Below are 25,459 nucleotides of genomic sequence, written 5' to 3'. Positions count from 1 at the left end.
TGGAGTTAATGTATGATTCAAGCTGGCAGACATAGACAATAGCCAGCAAAATATCCTATAATACCTTAGGTCTCTGTTGCTTAAGAAATTGGATAAACTGAGCTGTCAAGATATATTTTTTGCAGTTTTATTTTATTAACAACCAATAAAGATTGAGCTTTTTTTTTTTTTCTATTAAAGAAATACTATAGTGGATAGCAAAAAGCAACTAGCTCAAGCATACAACATTTGTTCTTTCTGCTTTGGAAACCTTCACACAAAAGAAAGGGAGGAAAAAGAAAGAGGGGGAAAAAAGAATGAAGAGAAGTAATATTATATCTATGTAAAATTTTTCACTTGAAGATGTGCTTATTTAGTACATATAAAGTTATATATTCTACAACATTCAGTTACTTGTGATTTAATTTCAAAAAAATGATCAAAAACTATATGTGTCTATATATGTGATATATATATATGCTCCTTTTTTATAGTGTCTCAAAGTTGTTTACAGTCTTTTTAATTGAAAATATACACACATCTTTATTTTTATCTTTACCATCTACATTTGAGAAAATGAATTTTACTTGTATTGATATCTGTCTGTTTATCTATAGTGTCTATGGAGTCATGTTTATGGAGAGATAACCTTTAAAGTGTCATCTTTTTCCAGAGGATAATGGCCCAGAAAGCTGCCTGGCCTTAAGTTTAGTAATTGTTTGAATTCAATCATTTTGCAGAAGAAGCAATCTTTGCTTCTCTGAGTATGGGTGATAAATCATACTTACATTACTTCTAAAATACCTTTAGCCTAAGTCACTCTGATAAAATCAAAATAGAATAAGATATTGTTGCTCAACGCCTTGTTGGATTTTGCCCAGATATTAGAACATATTTGAATCTGCTAAAATTTAAATATATATTGATGTACCAGTTATATATTTGTATATATAGGCTCATGAAAATATAACTGTAATAGACGTTTCTGCTTTTAGATAAAAACATTTTTGTCTTTTCAAATCATACCTGCATTTTAGGTCTTATGGTAAATGGAAGGGAGAGGAGTTTTGTACTTTCATTTGGCCTATCAAGATGAAAATGCATCTCTTTGACTTTCAGGGAAAAGTACTCACTTTGTAACAGGAGCTGAAATGGCCTGGAGGAAAAGCCACTGGCTTAGGTAATGCAGGTACAGCCTCAAGAACCACAGAGAGGCCATCAGCAGCATAATATACCAGAAGCCCTGACTTTGCCATTGAGCTAATTGAAGTTCTGAAAACACCGACCCCAGCACAAAATGGAGATGCTTGAGAAATTCTTCAGATCCAGTACTATCAGCAACTGAAGAATAGCTACAAAGAAAGAAATAATAGATGAATTCTGGACTTTAAGCACAACCAAAAGTAAAATATTTTGATAATAATAATAAAGACATAATGAAATTAAAATGGAATAAAATTATTTCTTGAAGACTTAGGACTCAAATTATTTGTTTATTTTTGCTATAATGGATGACTAAAGGGGAACATAAAGAACTATGGATATGAAAATCCAAATTAAAACCACAATAGGGTATTCCTTCACACCAGTTAGAATGGCTACTATACAATTTTTTTAAAAAGCCAGAAAATAACAAGTGTTGAGAAGCACATGGAACAATTGGAACTCTTGTGCACTATTGGTGGAAATGTTAAATGGTGTAATTGCTTTGGCAAACAATACAGTGGGTCCTCAAAAAAGTTAAAAATAGAATAGCTATATGCTCCAGCAATAATGCTTTTGAATAAATATCTAAAAGAATTCAAAGCAGAATCTCAAACAGATATTTGCACACCCATGTTCACCATAGCATTATTAGCAACAGACAAAAGGTGAAAGCAACCCAACTGTCTATCCAATGGAATATTATTCAGCTTTAAAAGAGAGCAAGATTCTGATTCATGCTACAACATGGATGAATTTTGAGAGCATTATGTTAAGTTAAATAAGCCAATAGCAAAAAGAAAAATACTGTACAATTCTACTTTTGAAGTGTCCATAGAATAATCAAATTTATCAAGACAGAAAAGGAGAATGGTGGTTGCCAGAGGATAGGGGGAGAAAAAATAAGGAGTTTTGTTTAATAGTATAGTGTTTCAGATTAGCAAGATATAAAAATTGTGGGTATTGGTAAACATTACTAAACTATACACTTAAAAATGGTCAAGATGATAAATTTTGTGTTATGTGTATTTTTCAACAATTAAATTTTTTTAAATGGAAGAGAATTATAAACAACAAAAATATTTTTTAATATTTAAAAATCTAAAAATATTTCTGCTTATCTTACCTACAATGATCTCTCTTCATTAAGATAAAATTATTTGTATATAACTTGTTAAAGGTTAACTATTTCATTTTAAAAATCGAATTGAGTTATTAATATACCATAAAACTATATGAACGAGAATTTAAAGCTTAAGAAATTTTTATTTCCAAACACAGTACTGACATTTTCTGTCAAAGCTAAACATATAAGGTATTTTGATTTAGTCTCGGTTGCCTCTATGCTTAGTATTGAGAGCAAGAGATGTTTTTGAATTCTCTAAAATTGCACTTTTTTTTTCACGAGAAAAAATGAAAAGGCTATCTGAAAAGAACTATAGAGACAGAACTCATTCTCCACCATTCCCAAGAATACGTTCAGGGAATATATAATAGAATTATTGTATCTTAGTGACTAACTATACAAGCTCTGGAATCTGACTGCTTGCCTATAATTCCTCTCTATGCTCTCTCTACTTTCCACATATGGAAAAGGAAGATGATACTAGTGCTATATCTCAGGCTCAATATTATGACTAAGTTAACAGATGTAAAACCCTGTGAACAGTGCTCACTCAGCCTGCGCTATTATCCCAAAATAATAAATAGACAATTTGCTGCTTTTCCCTCTTTCTCCTCCTCCAATGTTTATCAGAGCTACATTGAAATAGGCTAGCCTTCCATCGAGCCCAAGAAATGTGTGAGAACTGTCCAAATGATGATATGGTTTCTTTTATTTTTAAAGAGATATAGATGGAGTAAAAGGAATCAAGTATGTGGTGACAGAAAGAAATCTAACTTTGGGCAGTGAACACACAATGCAAAATATGTACATACCTTACTGTTAAATTGTACCCCTGAAACTTACTGGATTTTGTTAACCAATGTCACCATAATAAAAATTAAAAAAATAAATAAAGAGATATAAACATGGATATACATACATGTGTCATTTAATTAAAACAATTAATTAAAGTGGTAAATATCATTGGTATATACCATCATGAGTTTAATAAAATGTCGGTTTTATTAAACCAGTATTCGATCTTTATCACTAGGCTCTAAGTTCCTGGATTAGCTTGTCTAATTCTGTTCTAGAAAGACATTCTAGAATAATTCAGGACTTTTTTAAACCAAAAATAGTCCTGATCATAAACTTGTTACCAAGGGAGATGCAATACCTTAGTAGGTGGTTCAGTGACTTAGCGACTAACTATAGCAGGTGGAGACAGTGTGAGAATATAACAAAAATGAAATTTACAGACATATTCAAAAGATTTTACATATAAAACCTCACCTCTCTAATGAAAACTATCAAAAATGATGAAAATTGTACCATAAGAAAGATGTTATATAAAGAAGAATCTTTGCATGAAAAAAATTTAAAAAACTAACAACTGAAAGTGAAAAAAAAAAAAAAAAAACTACAACACTATTTCCTCAGAATTTCAATTCAGGACTCAAGCCTTTTGGTCGGCACAAGACTAGTGAGGCACCCAGCTTGACACTGATGGTTTCTTTTTGTTATTCTGGTGTGTATTTTGCCATGAAGGTGTAGAGCATCATCTAACTAAAAGCTATGTGCAGTCTTTGTACTGTTCATGCTTTTCAGTTGCACAAACAAGGAACAGTTAAACAGGAAACAGGACCCCAAGAGGCTCTGGTTTATCAATTGCAATATAGTCACAGGACTGACTCTCCTGTAGAAGAATTCCAGAATACCTAACTACGTTTACTATCATGTGAAATGAAACCCAGAACTTTCTACACTGCTAAAGCAAAATATTCTGTGCATGATCTCTTCTTTAGTTAATTATTCTGTCACTGTTTTACCTCCTCAAAGAGAAGAGAAAATCAAATACAGATTTAGCATTGTGTTGTTTGCAAAAAAACTGGAATATCTCAACTGATGCAAAACAGAAAAGACAGTAGCTTCTTTGACCTTTGGAAATTTTCTGTTCTTTTCATATCCATTGACATGAATGACTAATGGTTTAAATGTTTATGCACAGAATCCACTATAAAATCATGCTTTTATCATTAACTTCACTGATAAAATGTTTCCCACCCACATTCAGATACACATATTTGTTTAGGGGACATTTGATCTTGGAAAAATAACACTAAAATTTCACTGTGTACCATTTATATCTAATTCAAAATATTCAATTATCTTGTACATAGTCAACACAATTTAATATTTATTTGTATTTGTTTAAAAATGGTAACTCAAGCATCAGGATTCAAAGAATTAGGAAAAACCTGAAATTAACTATTTAGAGTTTAAAAGTTATATATTTCGAAATTAGAAATTAATAAAAGAATCAGTTCATACATGATGATACCAAATAAAAGGATATATTGAAAAGCTCATTAATTGAACAAAGTTAAGTATTGCCTTATACACAATTCTCCTATGACAAGAAAATGTGACAGTGACAGTCCTTTTCTGTTAATCATTTTGAATTTGCATCTGAAACCTAAATGTGTACTGATATAGGATTTTATTCATAAATAGCTCTCTACATAGTTTTTAAAATATATTTTATTCAAAAGAAAATTCTGCCTCTGCGTTTCAAAAATGTCTTCAGAGAAAGCATCTTTTTTTATTGTTGTATACATGCAAGGCACATTATAAAATGCAGTGCCATTGTGCAATATCTTCATCCACATTTCAACTGTTCTTTTCTTTCTCTGTAATCTTTCTTGGTTATGTACAAAGAGTATGACCATCAAAAGGATAATAAATGACCTCTGCCACTGGGGTGTGTAATACGTAGAGAGGGAATTGATTTGTTGGTTATGAAGGAAACCATAGAGCACACAGATCACTGCAAAATCACATTGAGGCCAGCAGCTACTCCTCAGTTCACGCAGGCAGCTCCTCTATTGCTCACGGGGCAAGCCGCCAGAGGGTGAGAAGAATGGTGAGGTCATCCAGTATTCAGCTATTAAATGAAACCTATTTCTCTGAACTTCAGCCACATTTTTTATGACACACATCTATCCCCCTTCCATGCCCAATCCTTACAGAGACCTGAAATCAAACAAGATTTCTATTATACATCAGTGTAATAATAATAATTTTTTAAAAGACCAATATTACATTGAAAAAAAAAACCCAGAATGCATTCATAAATTCTCTTCTGCAGTGAATAAAAGTCCTTAAAATTTGTCCATAAACAAATACCTATCATTTATAAGCTGTGCATAATAATTCTTTTTAAAAATCACTATAAACTAAGGGAAATAAACTTTCTATACTCCCTTCTGACATAACTAGTCTTACTCTAAATTTAGCTTTTTTAAAAAATTAAGTGTTATTTTTATTACAACCATGTATAATAATCATTTATTTGGTACTTCTTACTTATTTTTCACTATGTTCCATTCATAACCATTTCTAAGATAATATTCATCATCTCAGAGAGCCATTAAAATAAAGGTATTAAAAAACCACGTCTATGTCATACCATGTTAATGATGGAGAAGATTTCATCATATTCCATCAAACTTTTTCAGAACCTTAATAAAGCCCAAACAAGCTAAGCTATTGGCCCAAGTTAACACAACTAGTAACAAAGAATTTTCTAACTCTTGTCTTTTGACTCTCCATAAGAACTCTTCATCAGTCACCTATTGAATCACTTTTATAAGTAATCCCAAGACCAAGGAATTCTAGGCTATTTGAAAATAAGCCCCTTTATTTGAAATGTGAAAGAAGGCAACATTTCTTCCTTTGTAAAAGCTGGTTTAATTGTATACAACTTACTCATTCAACATATGATCATTAAATGAATACAGTATGTTGGGCCCTATGATGATGTAGTAGACAGAATAATGCCACCCCCACAATAAATGTACATCCTAAATCCTGTAACCTGTGATTATGTTAAATTATATGGCAAAAAGGGAATTAAGATAGCAGATGGAATTGAGTTTGCAAAACAACTGAGTTTAAAAGGGGGAGATTATTATGGATTATTTGGGTGGGCGCGACATAATTACAAGAGTTCTTAAAAAGTGGAAGAGGAAGGAAGGAGAGACAGGCAAGAAGACAACCAGAAGAAAGGCCAGGAAGTTGTCAGTGTGAGAAAGACTTGGACTAATTTTCTTTAGTTTTGAAGATAGCAGAATGGGGCCATGAGCCAAGGAATGAGAGCAGCATCTAGAAGCTGGAATAGAAAAGGAAATGGATCCTCTATTAGAATCCAAAAAAGAATACAGTCCTGCTAACACCTTGGTATTAGCTCAGTGAGACGCATATCAGACTTCTGTCCTCTGTAACTATAAAATAATAAACTTGTATTGCTTTAAATATAGCTTCTGGTTATTTGCTACAAAGCAGCAACTGAATAGTAATATAGGTGAGTTCTAGATTACCACAAATGAACAACATTGTCAGTCATCCACAAAATTTTTGTTCTATTGATAGAGACAAGTAAAAAGATAAATGAAATACTAGAATAAAATCCCATGTAATAAGTGCTAGACTAACATACAAATTACCATGAGAAAACATAGCACAGATACCTATCTTAAACTGGGCCAGAGAAGATTTCTCTCCTGCGAGCTATGAGATAAAGAGGAATTAGACCAATGAGAGTATGGGGTAGGCAGGAAAATTAGAAGGGTATTTTATCATACATGTAATCCTCAGAAAATTAAAGTCTTATTTCTAAAACTGAAAAGAGGTTGAACTGGATGGAGAAAGTCCATGTAGGTAAAGATGGTGACAGAGGCTGAAGTGGGAGAGGTGAAAGAGCCTGCTTGTGAGGGACCTTGTCATCATATTCCACATTAAGGAGTTTCAACTCTATCTTATCGTTATCAATAGCCTTTGAAATATTTTAGGGGAAGGAGAATGGGGAAGGACATCATGCTTATATTTTTGAAACAGTGCTCTGTCTGCAAGGTGAAAAAATTTGGGGGAGAGCCCAGACTAAAAGTGAGAAAGGATTGCATCTTAGATGGTGACCTGCCTGTACTGCTCAACCAGGAGCAGAACTGTTCTCAGAAATATGGGTATGGGTGTTCTTTGCTGTCACATGAGAAGAGACAAGGCATCAAGCTGCCTGAAATGTGCTTGAGAGTTTCAAACAATGAATGACTCTTTTGCACCCTATATTAGTTCCCTAGGACTGCCATAACCCCAGAGTGGATGATTTCAAACAACAGAAATTCTCTCACAGTTCTGGAGGCTAGAAGTCCTAAATCAAGGTATTGGCAAGGCCATGCACTCTCTGAAAGTTTTCGAGTTGGGAGAGGAGTGTGGAGGAGGAAAGATCCTTCCTTGATTCCTTCAGCTTCTGCTAACACCAGGTATTTCTTGCCTGCTGGCATCAAAAAATTCAATTTCTGTATCCGTCCTCACATGACCATCTTCCTTTTGTGTGTCTATGCCTTCATACATAAGGACAACAGCGATATTAGATTAAGGGCCCATTTTATTCAAATATGACCCCATCTTAACCTACATCTGCAATGACCCTCATATAAGAACACATTCTGAGGTACTAAAGGTTGAAACTTCAATATATTATTTAAAGGAATACAATTCAATTCATAATACCCATAAATGCAAATAGCAGCTCTTCTGAGGTAAAGAGAATTTGTGAGGTGGAGAAATAGAGATGAATAAATAGATTTGAGAGAGATTCGACTAAACATAACAGGACTTGGAGACTGAATAAAGGACTTGAAAGAGAAAAATCAAAAATGATTCCAAAGTTTCTGGCTGAGGAAGCTCATCCAAAAGGTGACTGAACAAAGACTATATCAGCATAAAAGGATTTGGTGGGAAAGAGGGGAAAATGGTGAAAACAGTAAGCTCATGTTGACTTACATATGGAAATGGTATATCCAAAGGGATTTGTCCAATAGTCATTTGTACTTATGAAACTGAAGTTCAAGAGATATCAGAACAGGACATATCAATTTGAAGTCACTAACATGGTAATAAGAAGCCATCAGAATTGCTGAGACCCATCATTAATATACAGTATGTGGAAACCTAAAAGCTTATATAAATGTTAGCCATTAGGTTTAATATAAATTTTCTATTTGATTGGCATCCACTATGATGACATTGAACAATATAAACCCAAGCACTCAATGAAGAGATTCTCTTCCCATATGCCAGCTTATAGGCTTCAAACCCACTTAATCTGGACAAAACCCTCTTATCTGCACCTAGTTCTCTGAAAAATAATTTATGGATAAGAGATATTAAGATAAGTGAGGATTTTTGGCATAGGCAATAATTACTGATATAAGAATAGCAGCTATTATGTGCCAAATACACTGTGTAATATAACACATGTATAGATATGTATATATGTTGTGTTTACTTGACAAGGCTACTTTAGAGAACGTGTGTTACTATACACATTTTTCAGACAAAATAAAAGAGAATGAAGAAAGTTGAAATCATTTGTTTAAATCATACAGCTATTAAGAGCTAGAACCAAGATCATAACCTAGATTTGAAGCTTATTTTAGTCTGATACTAAAATCTATGTATTTCCATAATCCATGCTGCTCAAAGTATGTGGGACCGATGGCGTTGGCAGGAAGGAGGTTGACAACTCCCTCACATATACCTGGAAGTTATACTGGAACTCAGTTAAAAATGTAAAATGACATTATCATTAAGGAGTTAGAGAAGCTGTTTGCCCAATAAGTCAGGAACTGTCTCTTGTTCACTGCTCTATCCCAAGGTCCTAGCACTGTGCTTCATGCAGAGTAGGTGCTTTTAAAAAAGAAGTATTTATTAAACAATGTTTTTAAATGTATGGTTTTCTAAATGCTTTAAGTAAAATCTATGATCTCTTTCAATCAGTTGTTCTATACCTTTAACTCACCCATTTCAATATTCATGCAGCCCATGCCAACTTATTTGTTTGGTGCCTAAGAAATTAGAAAACCACCATCAGGATTTTCTTAATGCTAACTGAGAAATGTCTCATAAGTGCACAGCAGCATATCATTAAATAATTTGGCTGAAAAGAACTCTTTGGGCAAGTACACACATGTCAAGATAAGAAAATATTTATTTCAAAAAAAAACATTCATCAAAAATGATCATTACAATACTATAATCATGTACTGATTATTGAATTAATATAGAGTATAAATGGCATCAGTTTTTTTTTTACCAAAGTTATTAAAATACTCAAACCTACCATTGCTTTGTCATTGTTTCAAGTACTTTAGGAACTACTCATAAATCTATCCGTATATACATATTTACCCAAATATTTTGGATAAAATTCTTGCCCATTCTTTCGACTTTCAGAACTAAACTTTATAAAAAGGATAACCTCACAAGTTTATCTTGATGTTAACATTTTTAAACTAGATTTTTTCCTTCCTAAAATTGTGTCTCCTTGGCCAATTTTGGTATTATACTTTTAATATAACATATTGTACTTTTAACAGGTTTAATTCAATTTACAACAAATGCCTCTAATTAAGTTAAAAGATCTTTGAAAATTGCTAAATCTTAGGGGTAATATTACCACTACTGACATTGAAATAATTGATCATTCCCACTGAGGCGCAAAAGTATGAATGTTCTAATGAGAAAACAGGGATTGAAGTATGTTGAAGGAGTCCAAAGAGACTCTCAAACTCTTTAGGCTGTTATTTCCAATGACAGTCTCTGAATGGGAGTGGGAGGATTTGGAAGGGGGCAGGGACAGATAAAACTTATCCCAGAGTAGAAAAAGAAAATGGAACCAAACTTCAAAAACTAAGTCACTGCTTGGAGGTAAGGTAACCAAACTCTGTTTGCCTTTTTGAAAATTAACATTTTTTTTTTATTATTCAATATGTATGTTTCTGTTTTTTGAATGTAAATTTTTGCCACTTATGGATCATGCTTTCTTTAATACTCTGTAGTAAAAAATACTAGATGTAATATTAGAATGCATCTATTTTTCCAAGAGAACTTCTCTGAGAGTCAAGAATGAGTAAATATAGGCTGGTGCTTTAAGATAATTAAGATGTATGAGAGCTAAGGACAACGGTGTCCCTAACTGAACAATGACACCAGATCAGGAAGCAGAAATGTATGAGTTTTGGCACAGTTATTATTGTAGTTTTTCTTCTGGCTTCAGGAAGTCACTTACTTTTGCAGCTAATTTCTTAGTAAAAAGGAGAACATTTATCTTGGTATTTGCAAGGCCTAATTAGTTAAAATGTTTACAAAGCACTTCATAAGTGAAAATAGCAAATTATTTTATGGATAATGAAAGTTTTATTAATAATCGGAACAATAATGTAAAACCAGCTAGCTTTGAAAACAATTACATTGATGAGCTGCATGATAATGCATAAGCAGAGCAGTATAAGAAAAAAAAACTTCCCTGTTTAGGCATAAGAATATTATCAGGAGCCTTCAGGACTTGTCAGGCTGCCTGTAAGCACAGGATGAGGAGCAACAGGACTACATGCGTACAGGCTGAGAACAGAGACCCCAGTTTTAATCCTTGTTCTATTTACTAGTTTTGTGGTATTTTGTAAATTATCTAATCTCTGGGCTTCAGATGCTTTCGCTAAAGGTAAGAGATTGTAATATTTACCTTTTCAAGTCATTAAGAGGATTAAATGAGAGAACATCTCAGATTCCTAGGAAGAGGCTTACCACTTTTAAAGGAGGATTTCTTTATGATACAAAGCTGGGAAGTCTCTAAAGACAAAGGAAGTCATTTTAAATCACAAAACTGGGTTCTTGTTTGGATTTCACTACTACAGACAACAGAAAACCATATCCTAACAGAGGAACTCACAGTGAGATTGTTCTTATCACATCAATAGGTTGCTCCAACATTTAAGTAAAACTAGTAGCTTTGGATTCTCTTCTTTGCTTCTTTCCTAAAATCATAGTTTGGATAGTGTGTATTAGATAAATAGGCTTTTTTTTTTGCAGGAAGAAGTCCAGAAATAGAAATGCAACCCAATTGTTGACAACACCAGATGTGTTGAAATAGGAGAGAAAGAGAAAAATATACTTGCATTGTATAGAAAAGTTTAAGCAGAAGGTTGGTAAACCATTATCATGTATAAGAGAATTGAAACACTCAAAGTTTGTTGGAGAATCAAATTTAATTTCGATTTTTGTTTGTTTGTTTGTTTTTTAGCAAAATATGGGCACATGGCAAATACATTGTGAGTCTTACATCATCTTACTGCAACACAACAGTCTAACTTGGATATAAATCAAGCTAATGAAAACAAACTAAGAACAAATAATGATCAAATGTTGAAAAGAAATCTAAGAATGCAACACATCATTCTGTCTGGTGTCTGGAATGAAATGTAGTTCTTACTAGTGTTCAAAAAGATTTGGTTAAATCTAATCTAATCTAATCTAATCTAATCTAATCTAATTTAATCAAATCGAATCAAATTGAAAAATGCACATAGCATAAAAGATGAGCTTTATTTAGCAGTGTTTGATAACATATACATATACATTTGTTATATATAATATGAAAAGAAAATATATAGCATAGTTCTCAAAGTATGTTTTTAAAATCAGATAGAACTCAGTTTCAATATTAATTCAATGTCTGTGTGAAACTAAGTACTTAATGTCCCTAAAATAAGATAATACCTATAAAATACCTATATTTATAATACCTATTCCAAAGTTAATAGAGAAATCAAAAGGGAGACTATAATATTAGTCTCATTATAAGTGCCCAATTAATATTAGCCAATAGATTTATTTATTTTATCATCAATAATAATAATACCATTTCCTAAATAAATAATCTTAATTTCACTCTCTTCTCCCTGGTTGTTTAGAGAGAATTGTTCTTGCTGCAGAAATAAAATTTAAATCCTTCCAATTGTATTAAGAAGTTTTAGTAATTATTAATCCATATCTTCTTTTAAAACTTCAAAATAAAGACTTAAAAATAGAGACACATATATCTTCATAATTTAGTATAATAAAATCTATATTATAATATGTTAACTCCTTTTCTTTTCAATTTAATCCTGAGTTGTTTTATTTAGCCACCTATTATAAAAAGTAATTTGTGTTGATAGCTCTGAGGAAATCTAAAAATTAAAGAGCTAATTAAATTCTTTCAGAGTGATTTTTGAGTCTCTGTATCAATACATGTGTGCACATATTCGAACATCTACAAATGGCCAAATACTGTTGAATGTTTTCAGAAATTGACCTCCCATGATGTCTACTTTAACTAACCATTTCCCCTAGGTAAAAAAAAAAAAAAAGAAAAACCTAACCTTTAAGCCATATTTCCAACAAAATCATAGATCATGCACCTGGTAGGACTGAACTAGAAATGTCAGAAATTATGATCAAGATAGGAAAGAGAGGTAATGAGAAACTGACCTATTTTTTGTGCACCTACTATTTTTGGAGGCTCTTAAGGAAGTTTTTACTATTTTAAGTTTAAAAAATTGTAAATATCCTATAAAACATTTAAATAATGGTTCATTTCTATAAATGGTTTGGCATCTTCAAAGTTATATTGAAATGATATTTTTGTAAATGATTTGCCTGCATATTTTTCAAAAGGATTTTTAAAATATTATAAAAGCATTATAAAAAAGCTACATCTGATATAATAATTCCAGGATCTTATCCTGAAACAAAAATATGATTACAACTCACAAAAGACTTTGCTGATTTAATGCTGTAATATTCTCCTATATTTCAATGAATGTTCTATTTTTGTCAATTGGAGATCTGACATATAAAAATGAGTTTCTTAATTTTTGCACCTATCAAAGTATACTTTTTCAAAGAGGATATCTGAGAACATAATGCTGATTAGAATAGCCAGGGAAACCTAATTCACAGAATGTTTAGTTCCCTCCTGCTAAGTAGTTAGTTGCCTTCCATTCTGAGGCAGAGCTGCATGCAAAAGGTCATCTCAGGAGAAGACATCTTGAGAGCTATAGCTGTACTGAAATAAAGGAAGAAAGACTGAGCAGAAGAAAATCCTGATCCACAAGGAGGTAACTGAGGCCTTAGCTGGTGAACTGGAACTGGAGTGACCCTAAAGTGAGGCAAACAAACAGGCCTTTGTGTTCCCATGTTAGTTGCACTTTGGGAGGATCTGGAAGAAGATGTTTCCTATAGCCAAGGAGACTTCTCAAAGAGCATGTCTGGCCTAAGCGACCAATATTCCCAGCAACTGAAGTATATGGATAAAGCCTGAGGGGAGATCTGGGTGAAACACCAGAGTATTTATTCCTCACAGTCTACCTCTTCTGCTGCTCTAACTTTTTTGCGCCACCTAGAAACAGTTCCTCCAGGATTTATGGTCAGGCTTGTTTTCTGAGAAACTTAGTTGAGAAGAGTTAGTGAGAATAACTACAGTATTAGCTGCTGCAATTGGTCTTGAAGTTATAATTGAAACTCTTTACCATCCTCCTCCACCATTCATCTAAGATTCCTGTCACCCTAACCACACTTCTGCTGGTCTAGATGGTTTGCTTGGTGGAGTGGTCTGAATGGATATTAGTAAGGGTCTGAACTCCTACTTAGCATGGTCTTTTTAGGCAGCAGACAAAGCTGGGCATGAGAAGACCAAGAAATGCCCCAAATGGATCACTTAAAATTCAAACCTATTCTCTGCCCCCATTGTTTAGTAGCAGCTCTACTTCCCACTGATGATAAAGGATAATGAATTTTGCCAGTAATGGTGACTCCTTTCTTTGCCTGCTGATTTCCTGGCATGAAAAGCCTGATATGACTTGGTTGTGGCTATAGCTTAAAGGTCTGTCTCACCTAATGAAAATTTCCCCTTTCTGGAAACCAGAGCCTCTAGGATTGCAAAGTCTAAAATAGTTAATCCAGGAAATACAAATTTCCAAGTAGGCTAATTGTAAGTGAGGCCATTTCTACTTCCAGCTCTTGGTTCTCAATTATTTTATATACTGGAACACCCTACATCATTCATGGTCATTGACTTAGTGTATATCCTGCATCCTGAATAAATGGTGCCCTATCCCTTGAGGGTAACCTTTTCAAACTGGCACCTCAGCTGCACTTCTCATAGAATATTTCATCAGTCTATCTAATTGGGAGCATGTGGATAGTGGGATCAGTGGACCATGTGCCCACAGCTATGTCCCCTATGCAATACAGTGAGCCCTGTGCTCTGAGACAATGTTGCACAGAATTCTGGGTCAATCAAATACTCTATAAATCCTCAGGTAGTGATACTGGCCATGACCTAGCTGGCAATAAAAGCAAATCTATATCTGGAAAATGTGTTGATCCTAGTCAAGCTGAACTGCTGCCATTTCCAAGGAGGAATGAGTCTAGTGCAGTTGACTTGCCACCAAGTGGCTAGTTTGTCTTCTAGGAAGAAGCTGCTATATGAGGGGAAGGATTTGTTTCTATTAGTGCCATACTGGACATTTGGCAGCAGTAACTAAATTAAGTCATGGTGAATGAAAGCTCAATTTATTAGGCTGATGTACAGCTTCCATCTCTTCCACGTGTCTGTTCAGTTCGTTAGTCCATTGTGCCAGCACTAAGGTGGTCGGTAATAGAGACTGGCTGTTGTTAAACAGCTGAGTTTTGTCTACTTGTTTGTTTTGTGCCTCTTCCAGGGTGGATATTACTTGTGGATGTTATTATGCAACACAAAACTCTTTACACTTTGTATCTACTTAAAGGTAAATTTACATGCCTCTTACCCAAAACTCTTCATTTCATACTTTCTCATCTTTTCTCACCCAGGCCCCCATCCAACCAGATGGGACATTTATCTTTACAATGATTTCTAATATATGTTTACCTCATCTCATTACATTTTCAACGCAAAGGTGATAACTAGTTGCACCAAGAAGAAGGATACCCACTGGAGAATTTTCCACTGGAGAATGCTTGCTGTGTAGCAAGGGCTCTCCTGAGAGAATTTTAGCAAAGCAGTAATCCATTTGTTGCTTGTACCTATTGTCTGTGAACTATGCTTAGCCTTCTTCCTCTTCTATCAGCTGGTCATCAGGGACACCCTCTCCTGTGCTCCGGGAGGGACGCCAATGCATCAATGGTAGGTATCGTAGAAATCTAAGTTGTAAGTTATTCATGTGGCTTGCTTTAAAAATTAAGACCTTAATCAGAAACTGTGCTATGAGAAGAATGAATCAGGATAATGAGATAAAGTGTTACTGCTGGGTGAACACGGAAGGCCTCTGTGTGTAGGTGGCATTCATAGAGATTGAATGGGATGGAACCAGCTGTTTTCATGTCAGATTCTGACGATGGGGAAAAGTATTCTAAACAGAGTGATTGAGTCCCGGGGTCATATCATCTCTGAAGCCAGTAGGTTAGTTCTATTCTTTACCTTCTACCACTATCCGCCGCTAGTTTTCTTTTTAATTTGAGTAAATTTATATTTAAATGTTGTCATTTTGACCAAGGAAGACTAATATAAATTCTAATATGAATTTGGTGTATGCCATGTTTGGGAGTTGGAGAGAAATTTTCTTCTATGAATCAACAAAAAACAGCTAATTAAAATAATTGTGAGATTTGCATGTAGCAATGATTAGTTAGCTATCAGGAAGTACATTCTAAACTGGCTATTCCGTGCTCACCTTCAACTTTCTTTTCTTGCAAGAAAAATTTACATGTTCCCTTCTCCAACTTCCCTTTGCAACTGACTGGCTATCTGATCCAGTTCTCGACAATAAAATTCAAGGAGAAGGTTACTGAAGAGATTCTGAGAATGCTAATAAACTCCCTACCAGGAGAGTAAAAAATGAAGACAAAGTTTACTCTTCAGTGGCCCTTCTTCCTGCCTTTCAATGTGATCTTGATATTTAGAGCCCTTGAAATTATAAGGGATAGAAAGAAAGAATCACAGAAAAGGTAAGCCAGCATCCTTCCATAGCTAAGCTGCTAAAATAATACCGGCAACTGCCTTCTTACCTACTCCTTGTTACGTAAGAAAAGTGAACTCCTCATTGTATGGGCCATTAGTATGTGGCTTTTTCTTTATTTGCAATTTAAAATTATTCTTTACTGATGCTGACAATGTAGTACATTTAATTTCTAAAATTTTACAAAACCTAAAATAGGAAAAGATATTAAATAAAATTATACTGAGTAAATAAAATTAAAGTAAGTTAAAAATACAATAAGAAGGTGGAACACATCATTATTCTTGCCTTGATGATGTCATGCAAGTCACCAAAAGCCAGAAAACCAAAAACTCTAAGTTTTTGCTAGTTTTATTGTAAATATTCAATACAATCCTTCAGTTGAATGACAGAGGTGAAAAAAAATAATTGAATTATGTATTGATTTAGATGTTGGTGTTATGGTTGCTGTTACGAGTGTATATATTTTGTAGGTGACAGGATAATTACTAAATGCCCACACTGCATGTATCATGAGCAGCAAGTGTCATTTAGGGAGATTGCCAGGAGATTTTCTAACAAAACATTTTCTCAGCTGAACATGTGTGTGTGTGTGTGTGTGTGTGTTTGTGTGTGTTCAAAAGCAATTCACAGCACTAAGATTGCATCTCCCTAAATGCAGTCACAGACAGACAAACATAGTAAGTTTAGAAACATGGTGAAAATATGTTATGTGAAATGTAACATTCCTTGCAGTATTTCTTACAACTATAACATTAATTATTAGGTCCTATTTGGTTAAAAAAAAAAGTACATAATTTAGGAGTACAGTGTATTAAAGAAAAGAAGGATATGTAATGTGAAAAAAAGTGAATTAAATATTTAAATGCCCTCTAAATTAGCTCTGAATGAAATGATCGATACTAAATTAGAAAATTACAAATTCCTGAGTTTAGGGGATTTTCAAAATGAGAGGACAGTGCAATAATCCATGTGTAAAGCAAATTATAATAGAATACCCCTGTGGGTAAAAGCCAAACTTGAACCCATCTAAAATAGCAAATGAACAATGCCACCTTTCTCTAATGGTGAAGATCCATGTAAAAGAACAGTACTTGAGATATCTGAACTCATCTTCTAGACTCTTTGAATATGTTTGGAATTTAACTCCCATGTATATAGCAATTCATCAGATTGTTTTAAAAACAACTTGTTATTCAACATCCTAAAGTCATGAGGAAATTTTTTGAAAAGAAAAATCCTCTTGTTTTCCTTCAAGATTGTTGCTATAGTGTTTTTATTTCTCCTCAGAAAGCAACAGAGAAAGAATAACGGCAGATTGCCATATTTGAGACTAGGGATGTCCTTGAAGACAGCCTAAACCAAAATAAACACAAAAACAAACGTCTACAATTAAAAGATAGTAACACTGCATTATAATTAGTTGTCTCAGGAAGTAAAGATATTTTCAGTTAACTGAATGGGTGACAATTACTTAGATTATTGTCATACTTAAAATGTCAGTGTTAAACGATTGCTTTAAGCACATAATAAATTCTTCATTCTTAAGTGGCAAATACAACAAAGCTAAATATAGAGAATGTTTTCACTGGAAGCAAAATTAAACATTACAAAACCTGCAACTCACATTTTAAAAACTTAGGGAACAAAAGAGGAATAACTGTAAAGGAACAAACGTGGTTCTGATATTTATCACTTTGCTTAAAATTAGGAGCAGGTCAAAGACTCATGGAGAAAACCTATTTTGTGGCACCCCATCATTTTAGAGGCAAATGCATAAAGAGAGATGACTACAGAGAATTCTACAGAACCTTAAAGACCTCTTCCTGGAAATCTGGGTTAATTATAGCATTTATGAAAATAGCATTGGTTAATTTCACACCTGCTGTTAAATCCTTCATGATTTCCTGGGATATGTTGTGATTACATTATAGTCCTGCAAACCATATTTTCCCCATGTCAGTGTTAATTGTACAGGATTAACAAATAACAAGTGCCATTTGCTTAAACTACCACTGTCAGTAATGTCTCCCTTTGTCTCCAATACAGGTTCTTACTTCCTTTTGAATCCCCAAGTCTCCTGAGCAAGCATAAAGCTGTCAGTGATTCAGCTGTGGCTGTTTTTCTATCCTGCAAACCATGCCACCTGGAAACTAATACCACTAAGCAGGAAGCTGTATCTAACTTCAAAACTGTGGAAAGGGACAGTTCTTGCCATTGCCAACTACAGACTGCTTGGATAATTTGGATATTCTTTTATTCATCACCTATGGTTGCACCAACACAATTTTAGGCACTGGGAACAACAGAGAAGAAATATCATGCCCTCTGCCCCATTTCTGTTTTTCCCTGGGGAGAGAAGACATGCTACATACCAATTGCTGATTGTCTAATTGGAAAGTTTTATAAGTTGAAAGAGAATAAAAGGCCACTGTAGCCAGTAATGTTTGAGGACTACCTTAAGAAAATGGTTCTTAAGATGGACTTGGAGGGACCAGAAGGAGTTGGTTGGCCAATGGGTAAGAGTTGAAGAATTATAATAATATAAAAGCAGAATCTGAGAGGAAGATAGTGGCAGTCTGACAAGAGAAACCTAGCTGCCTCTTGTCATTTTTTACAGAGAGGGGAAAAATTTTTCCTCTAAAAAGCTAAGTATTAAATAAATTTTTAAGAAGACCTATTTGTTCTTTATTGTCATATATCATGCATTATATACTTCTTAGAAAATTTTTAAAAAGCTAAATATTTTTTCTGCTTAAAAAAAATCATGTTTTTCTTTCAGAATTTGTACAGCCAGGAAAACTCATTGTTAAGCGCTTCAAACTTACAAACTTGAAGGAAAATTTACCCCCTTTAGAGATAAAACTTTCTTTAAAAAGTTTGATTCAATAAACAAATAAATAAACAAGTCAGTTAATTATACTAAATACTAAACCCAGAGAGCAGTATCTACATGAAATCATTTCTCAAGACATACACAAATGAACACAAAGTGCAGAATCACTCCACATCACAATGCCAATCAGAAATAGTGACTCACAAATTGTTAAACATAAATATGTGATACACTATCAGTGGCATGAGTGACACTTCAGGTGACCACATTAATCTCTGCTGGATTTTGAAATAGAACTAAAATGGAAACAATCATTGGGTTGTCTTTTCAGAGGCTTTTCAACTTTTTCTGCTTCCATAATGGAAAGATCATGGATTTTAGTTTCAGTCAGGACTGAGTTTCAAAGCAGCTAATCATTTACCAGCCATGAAGCAGATCACTTAACCTTCTGAACAGCAACTTTGGATATTTAAAAAAAAAAAAAAAAAGAATAAGAAACACCTGAAAGAGTTTGCAGTGAAATATCTGAGAGACAAATAGCAATGTTGACTCAAAGCTACCTTGTCATAACAGTAAAATAATTGAATCACTACTTACCCCTTTAACAAACGTTGGTTGCGCTCCCACTATGTATGCAAACTACAAAGAAATAAGCGTGCTTACGAGGTGACGTTCTGAAACTAGAGAAGCAAGTCCCTTAAAGTAGTGTCTGAGAGTTGCCTGTGGGATAAGTTAGAAGATGACTGAACACTCCACTGTGCTTCTTTGCCCCTTTTGGCCTACTTTTCAACAAATTTCAAATACGGAAAGAATTTCATAAGATAATTCATGACCGAATTCATGAGGAAGTGAGGAAAACATTAAATGTGGTTGCAACAATAAAGTCAGCCCTTCACAGCCATGAGTTCTGTATCTGCATTTAAATTCATTTGCATTTGGATTCACCAAACATGGATCGATAATATCCTGAGGAAAAAAAAGTTACACTGTTGTCGATGGTTACTATGTAGTCAGGCCTGAGATGGTTGTATCTGTATTGAACATGCCCAAACTTTTCTCTTGTCATTAGTCCCTAAGCAATATTGCATAACAACTATCTAGACCACTTACATTATATTAGGTATTATAAGCAATCTAGAGATTATTTAAAGTATACTAGAGGATGTGAGTAGGTTATACACGAAAACTAGCCATTTTTTGGAAGGGATTTGGGCATCCATGGATTTTGGTATCCAAGTTGGGTCCTGGAACCAATCCCCCATGTATACAGAAGAATGACTGTACTAATAGTCTCAGTATAAAACATCCTTAGACTTCCCTTCTATGCTCATGTACAAATAAGTATGCTATTTTAATTATTAAACAGAGAAAATCAGGAAAAATAAACATGAATCAAGATTGCTTTATTACAACTGTTTTGAATATCAATATTGAAAGAAAGAAACATTAATGTATTTGTTTCTAATTTAGGATTCAATTCTTTTTAAATGCTACAGTGTAATAAAAAAAATAAGGTCTGTGGAATTTCGGGGGGAATCAGGATACCCTGGGATAATACTTTCATTCCATTCAATACTTAAATATTTTTTTAAAATGTCATAAAACCATTCATCTGGTTGGCACTGTCCTGGACACTAGGAAGAGATCTGTGAAAATTATGTTTAAAACCAAAGAGTTTTAAATAACATATTTTTAAAATGTTTTGAGGTACTTTTAAATATTTTAAGAAGTAAGAATGCTTATTTGTTTCCTATTAATTGCATAACTCCAAAAAATGCTTAGCATTTACTGGAAGATTGTAAGAGTATCACTTAAATAAATATCAAAGCAATGCTATTCCCATGGAAAAGTGAGGTCTAAGGTCTATTTGAATTAACCATTTAAAAAAAAAATATTCAGAAAACATTTCAGCCAAGAAGTCAGAGTATTATTACTCGTTTGCCTTCTCCCACTTAATAAAGAACAGAAAGCCAAATGCCACCAAGTACTGATGCTGGCATCGTCAATTCTACGACACTAAGTTGCCAAGAAACATGCTCCGAATGTTGGCATTTACATCCAGAACTAGAAAACCATGCTGTCGTGACACTATCTATATACGAGAGAGACAAATAAATCAACAAGAAACGAAGAACTTAAAAATGCCTAATTTCTAATATAGTGCTTCCAGCAATAACTGAAATTAAAAAACTGTTAAAACACAACTATAGAAATACAATCTTTCTGTGAGTGCACTGAAGCAAAGGGTAACAATAAAATAAGAGAAGGAATGAATATTTATTTATAGCTGGGACATTGTGGCTGCCTGGTATACCTTGGCTTCAACTCTTCCCAATAAGGAGTGTATATGTCAAATCCCAGGTACAATAGGAAGGATCATAGTTTCACGGTACAGAATTTTCTTCCATTCATTTAGTAAGATTCAAACTGAAAATGTCAAAATTCAATTTTAATTAAAGATACTTATGACAAGGTTTGGGTTGTCTGCCAAATTCTACACCTTGTACAGGTATCAGTAAACAGCAATTTATTTCAGCATAACTATGGTACATATGTTTACTTGTGTACACACCTCTGTGTCCAGCGCAGTATTAAGTATACAACTGGAATTTCACAAATACCACCATTGCTATGGCATGAGAGAGCATGCATTTGGCTTTCTAGGAATCTTCATGCTTTCCTGTGCTGGGCTGTCAACTTGAATAAGCTGGGAGTTACATTCCCTAGTATCAACTCCTCTATATAGTTTTGGGTTAGAATCACCCAAAAGTAAGGCAAACTTATATATTAAGAAGTCAGAGCTAGCTACATAATTTTCCGGGACCAGTGCAAAATGAAAATGTGGAGTCATATCTTAGTTCGTTAGGGCTGCCATAACAATGTACTATAGACTGGAGACTAAGTTCAAGGTCAAGGTGCTGGCAGCATTGGTTTCTTCTGAGGTTTCTCTCCTTGGCTTGCAGATGGCCTCCTTTTTGCTGTGTCTTCACATGATCTTTGCTCTGTGTGTGAGCATCCCTGATTTCTCTTTGTGTGTTCAACTTCCTCTTCTTATAAAGACACAAATTCTGTTGGATTAGGGCCCATCCTAACAACCTCATTTTAACTTACCATTTCTTTAAAGTTATTTCCCAATACTTTCATAATCTGAGGGAGTAGGAATCTGGGCTTCAACATATAAATTTTGGGGAACACAATTTAGCTCATTACAGATTCCTTGTTCAAATAGCAAGAAAAAGTGCCATTAAAGGTACTAAAATATAAAACATTTCCCTTTCTCTTCTGTTTTTCTCTCTCGATCTGTTGTAATTTTTTACTTTGCTATTTAATGTTACACTTCCTTCAATGTAGAATACTCTCTCTAGCTTAGTGCAGACTCATGCAGGCTATCCCATGACTCAGCTTGTACACACACATGCCCACTGGCCCCCAGGTTCTCCCTCCTGCCTGTTGCTAGACCAGTGCATGAAAGCCTGGCTAGAAGCAGGGGAGTCAGTCTACTTGGAGATACCACCTGAGTCCCTGTGCCCAGGTTATCACTTGCAGTGGAGGGCAGAAGTGATCACTGGACAGGGTAAAGATAGGGAGGTGGACAGGCCTCAGAGCAACAGTCATTACTTTCTGAAGGTCTTTTCATGGTCAGTTATAGTGATAGTAAGACACAGAGGTACTCAGCTAGATACAGTGTGTCCTCAATCTCCTCTATAGGGAGTCCAGCTCTTCTTCCAGAGTGCTGACCCTGTTGATCAATAGTGGTTTCACACTTACCACTGGACATTTTCCCAAGAGGCAACATTCTCATAGGTGCTTTCATAAGCTCCCCTCTCAGTTTCACTTCAGTGGTTGGATGTGCTTGGCCTTTCAGAGTCTATATGCCATGATTTGTCAGTGAGCCTATGTTTTAGAGTGATTGGAGAGTGAATTCTCTTTGGTACTCTACCTCTCTATTTTAGACCATCACATAGACATTTGTGCATAGTTTAATTCTTATCATAAGTCCCATACCCCATAGTATTCTCAGGTGAATGTATTTGAGGGAAAAGGTGAGTGTATTTGCATGTAGAAATGATGTGAATAATTATGACCAGAGAGTGGATGGGGGTAGATTGTTTCCACTGGATAATTGATACATCTCTCAAGCCTATGTACTCATGTTTATAATTCTGGGGTCAGTATGCTAGTGGTTAAGGTAGGAAAAAACAGATATAGTCTCTTCCATTATGGAGTTTTCAGACTAATGAGGACTGAGAAGTATTAATAAAATAAATTATAAATAAAGATAAATTTCACCAATGGTAGATGTTACAAAATAGAGATATATGGATTATGGGAATCAAAATAGGGATTTAGAAAAGACAGTCATACGATGAATGAATAAAAGGCAATAAGGTCAAAAAGAGAGGGAAGAGTTTTTAAACAGAGGAACCACCTGGTAAAGCCCCTTGGATAAAGGGCTCAAAGGAATATAACTCTAACTGTGATGTTCTTGAAAGAAGTTCTAATACCATTGGGCAGTTAAAGTTATTCTTAAGAACTACCAGTAGACAGTCTCAATCCTAAAGTTTAAAAAAAAAAAAAAAAACTCTAATGCTTAAAACTGTTGTGTTGAAGCAAAGAACAGATGCCCATTAGTCTGGTTCCTGGAAATTCATATCTTGAGAGAATTGAGTTCTTTCATGCTAAAGTAAACAAAACATAAATAATGTCCTGAAGAGAAGAATGATGGACACCTGAATACAGATTGAGCTTAGTCATTTGCCAAAATATTTTTCACTACCTTATTATTTACTAAAATAAAGAAGATATTTTATAAGTTGTCAAGATATCTCATAATTGTTATTCAGAGACACAAATTTCATAAATAAACACTAAATTTATTTTTTAAGAAACAACTGTAATATTTTTTAACATTTGGTTTATAATTTTTTTTTGAAAAATTGTCTTTAATGTAGAGATTGGCAATCCATGTAAAAACCTTTATTGATTGCTGTTGAGATTCAAATGTAATGTTTACAGTGATCTTATAGAAAGTTCTTCTTCAGTGAGACTGAATGGAAATATGTTACAGAAATTGGTTTTCTGTCTGTTGAGAAACAAAGAGAACTCTTTCTAATTATAAAAAAAGAACAGCTACAGATTATGTCTGAGGTAATCCCAAGAAAGCAAAGATTTATACCAAAGTACAAAACTGAAATTCAATAATAGAAAGTTCAGATTCTACCCAAGAAAGTACCACCCTGACAAAATATGACTCTCAGAATCCACTAGAAATGTTGCCATTTTGTGTATCATATTGAATTTAAGTAATCATGACTAGAAACCAGAAATTACACAATTTTTTGGAATATAGAAGAAAAAAATGCCTAAATGTGTTGAATGGTAGCAGTAATATTCATAAAAATTAGATGTACTTACTTAACCTTGACAAGTGAAAGTTGGAAACTGACCCAGATGTTTTATCCATTGACAAAAGTTATCATCTTATCTTATGGTGCTTTGTCATTATTTTAGTAACTACTGTGAAGATTTTGGAATTTCAGCGTGAATATACAAGATAACAGATCTGAGGAGTACCTTCTGCTCATCAATAAAAGGAGTGTCCATGGACCTCATAAATAAGTCAACCCACTTAAAAAAGAGATTTATAACGTTAGGAGAGTTGGTTGGAAAAATAGAAAGCTTATGAAGAGAAGCTAGTGTCAAAGAATCCAGACTAGACCAGTTTTTCAAAGTAACTCAGAATATTTTGTGTGAAAAGAAGGAAAAAAGTGCTGAGGAAGAATTTAATCAAATTACATTAGTCCTCTTCCATCAAGAATTAAGTATACCATGAATAATAAACCTTAATAGTAAATGGAAGTCTTATGGAGACAAAATGTATCCTGTATGTATAAGGCTCATAACCAATCATCTCTGAGCTATAATTTTTTACTTGCTAAATAAAAATTAAAATATATTCTCCTGAATTGTTTAGAGAATTGAATAATACATGTGCAAGTAGTTAGCCTGACTATAAAGTGTCATACAAATACTACACCTGTAATAAAAGAATTAACCTCATCACTCCCATTATGGCATGCTTTAAAAGTACTCTTACAGCATCTACATAGAATCAACTACACTTAATTTTACTTGGGAAATGATTTTGAAATTGCCTGTTATCAAGAGCTGAATTTTACTGATATTACTATAGACACATAATCACTAGCCATCAAGACACGTTCCTTATATTTCTTTATTTTAGAATTTCTTTTACCTCTACAATTTAACAACGCATCTGGAAGATTCTTGTGCAGCAAGAGGAAAGAAGCATAATAGTCTATTGGTACTTTTTAAAAGAAATTTTTAAAAAGTACCAATAAACTTCTCTGCGCCCACATATGAGACAGATACTGTCATTGTGCCTCAGGAAACTGAGGCACAAAGAGGTTAAACTTATTCTAGGACATTATTAATTGA

General features: G+C 33.9%; 1 protein-coding gene across 1 annotated transcript in view; it reads right to left on the bottom strand.

The window, feature by feature from the left end:
- Positions 1-25,459, bottom strand: part of OFCC1 (orofacial cleft 1 candidate 1) — a 274,965-nt gene that overhangs the window by 80,726 nt on the left and 168,780 nt on the right. Inside the window, exon 15 of the mRNA XM_016138235.2 lies at positions 1,113-1,331. Coding sequence (XP_015993721.2) covers positions 1,113-1,331 — 219 coding nt within the window. The remainder of the gene's footprint in view (positions 1-1,112; positions 1,332-25,459) is intronic.

The sequence above is a fragment of the Rousettus aegyptiacus genome, unplaced genomic scaffold, assembly GCF_014176215.1.
Source record: "Rousettus aegyptiacus isolate mRouAeg1 unplaced genomic scaffold, mRouAeg1.p scaffold_m13_p_1, whole genome shotgun sequence".
NCBI classification, from domain to species: Eukaryota; Metazoa; Chordata; class Mammalia; order Chiroptera; family Pteropodidae; genus Rousettus; species Rousettus aegyptiacus.
This window is presented reverse-complemented; position numbering and strand designations above follow the sequence as displayed.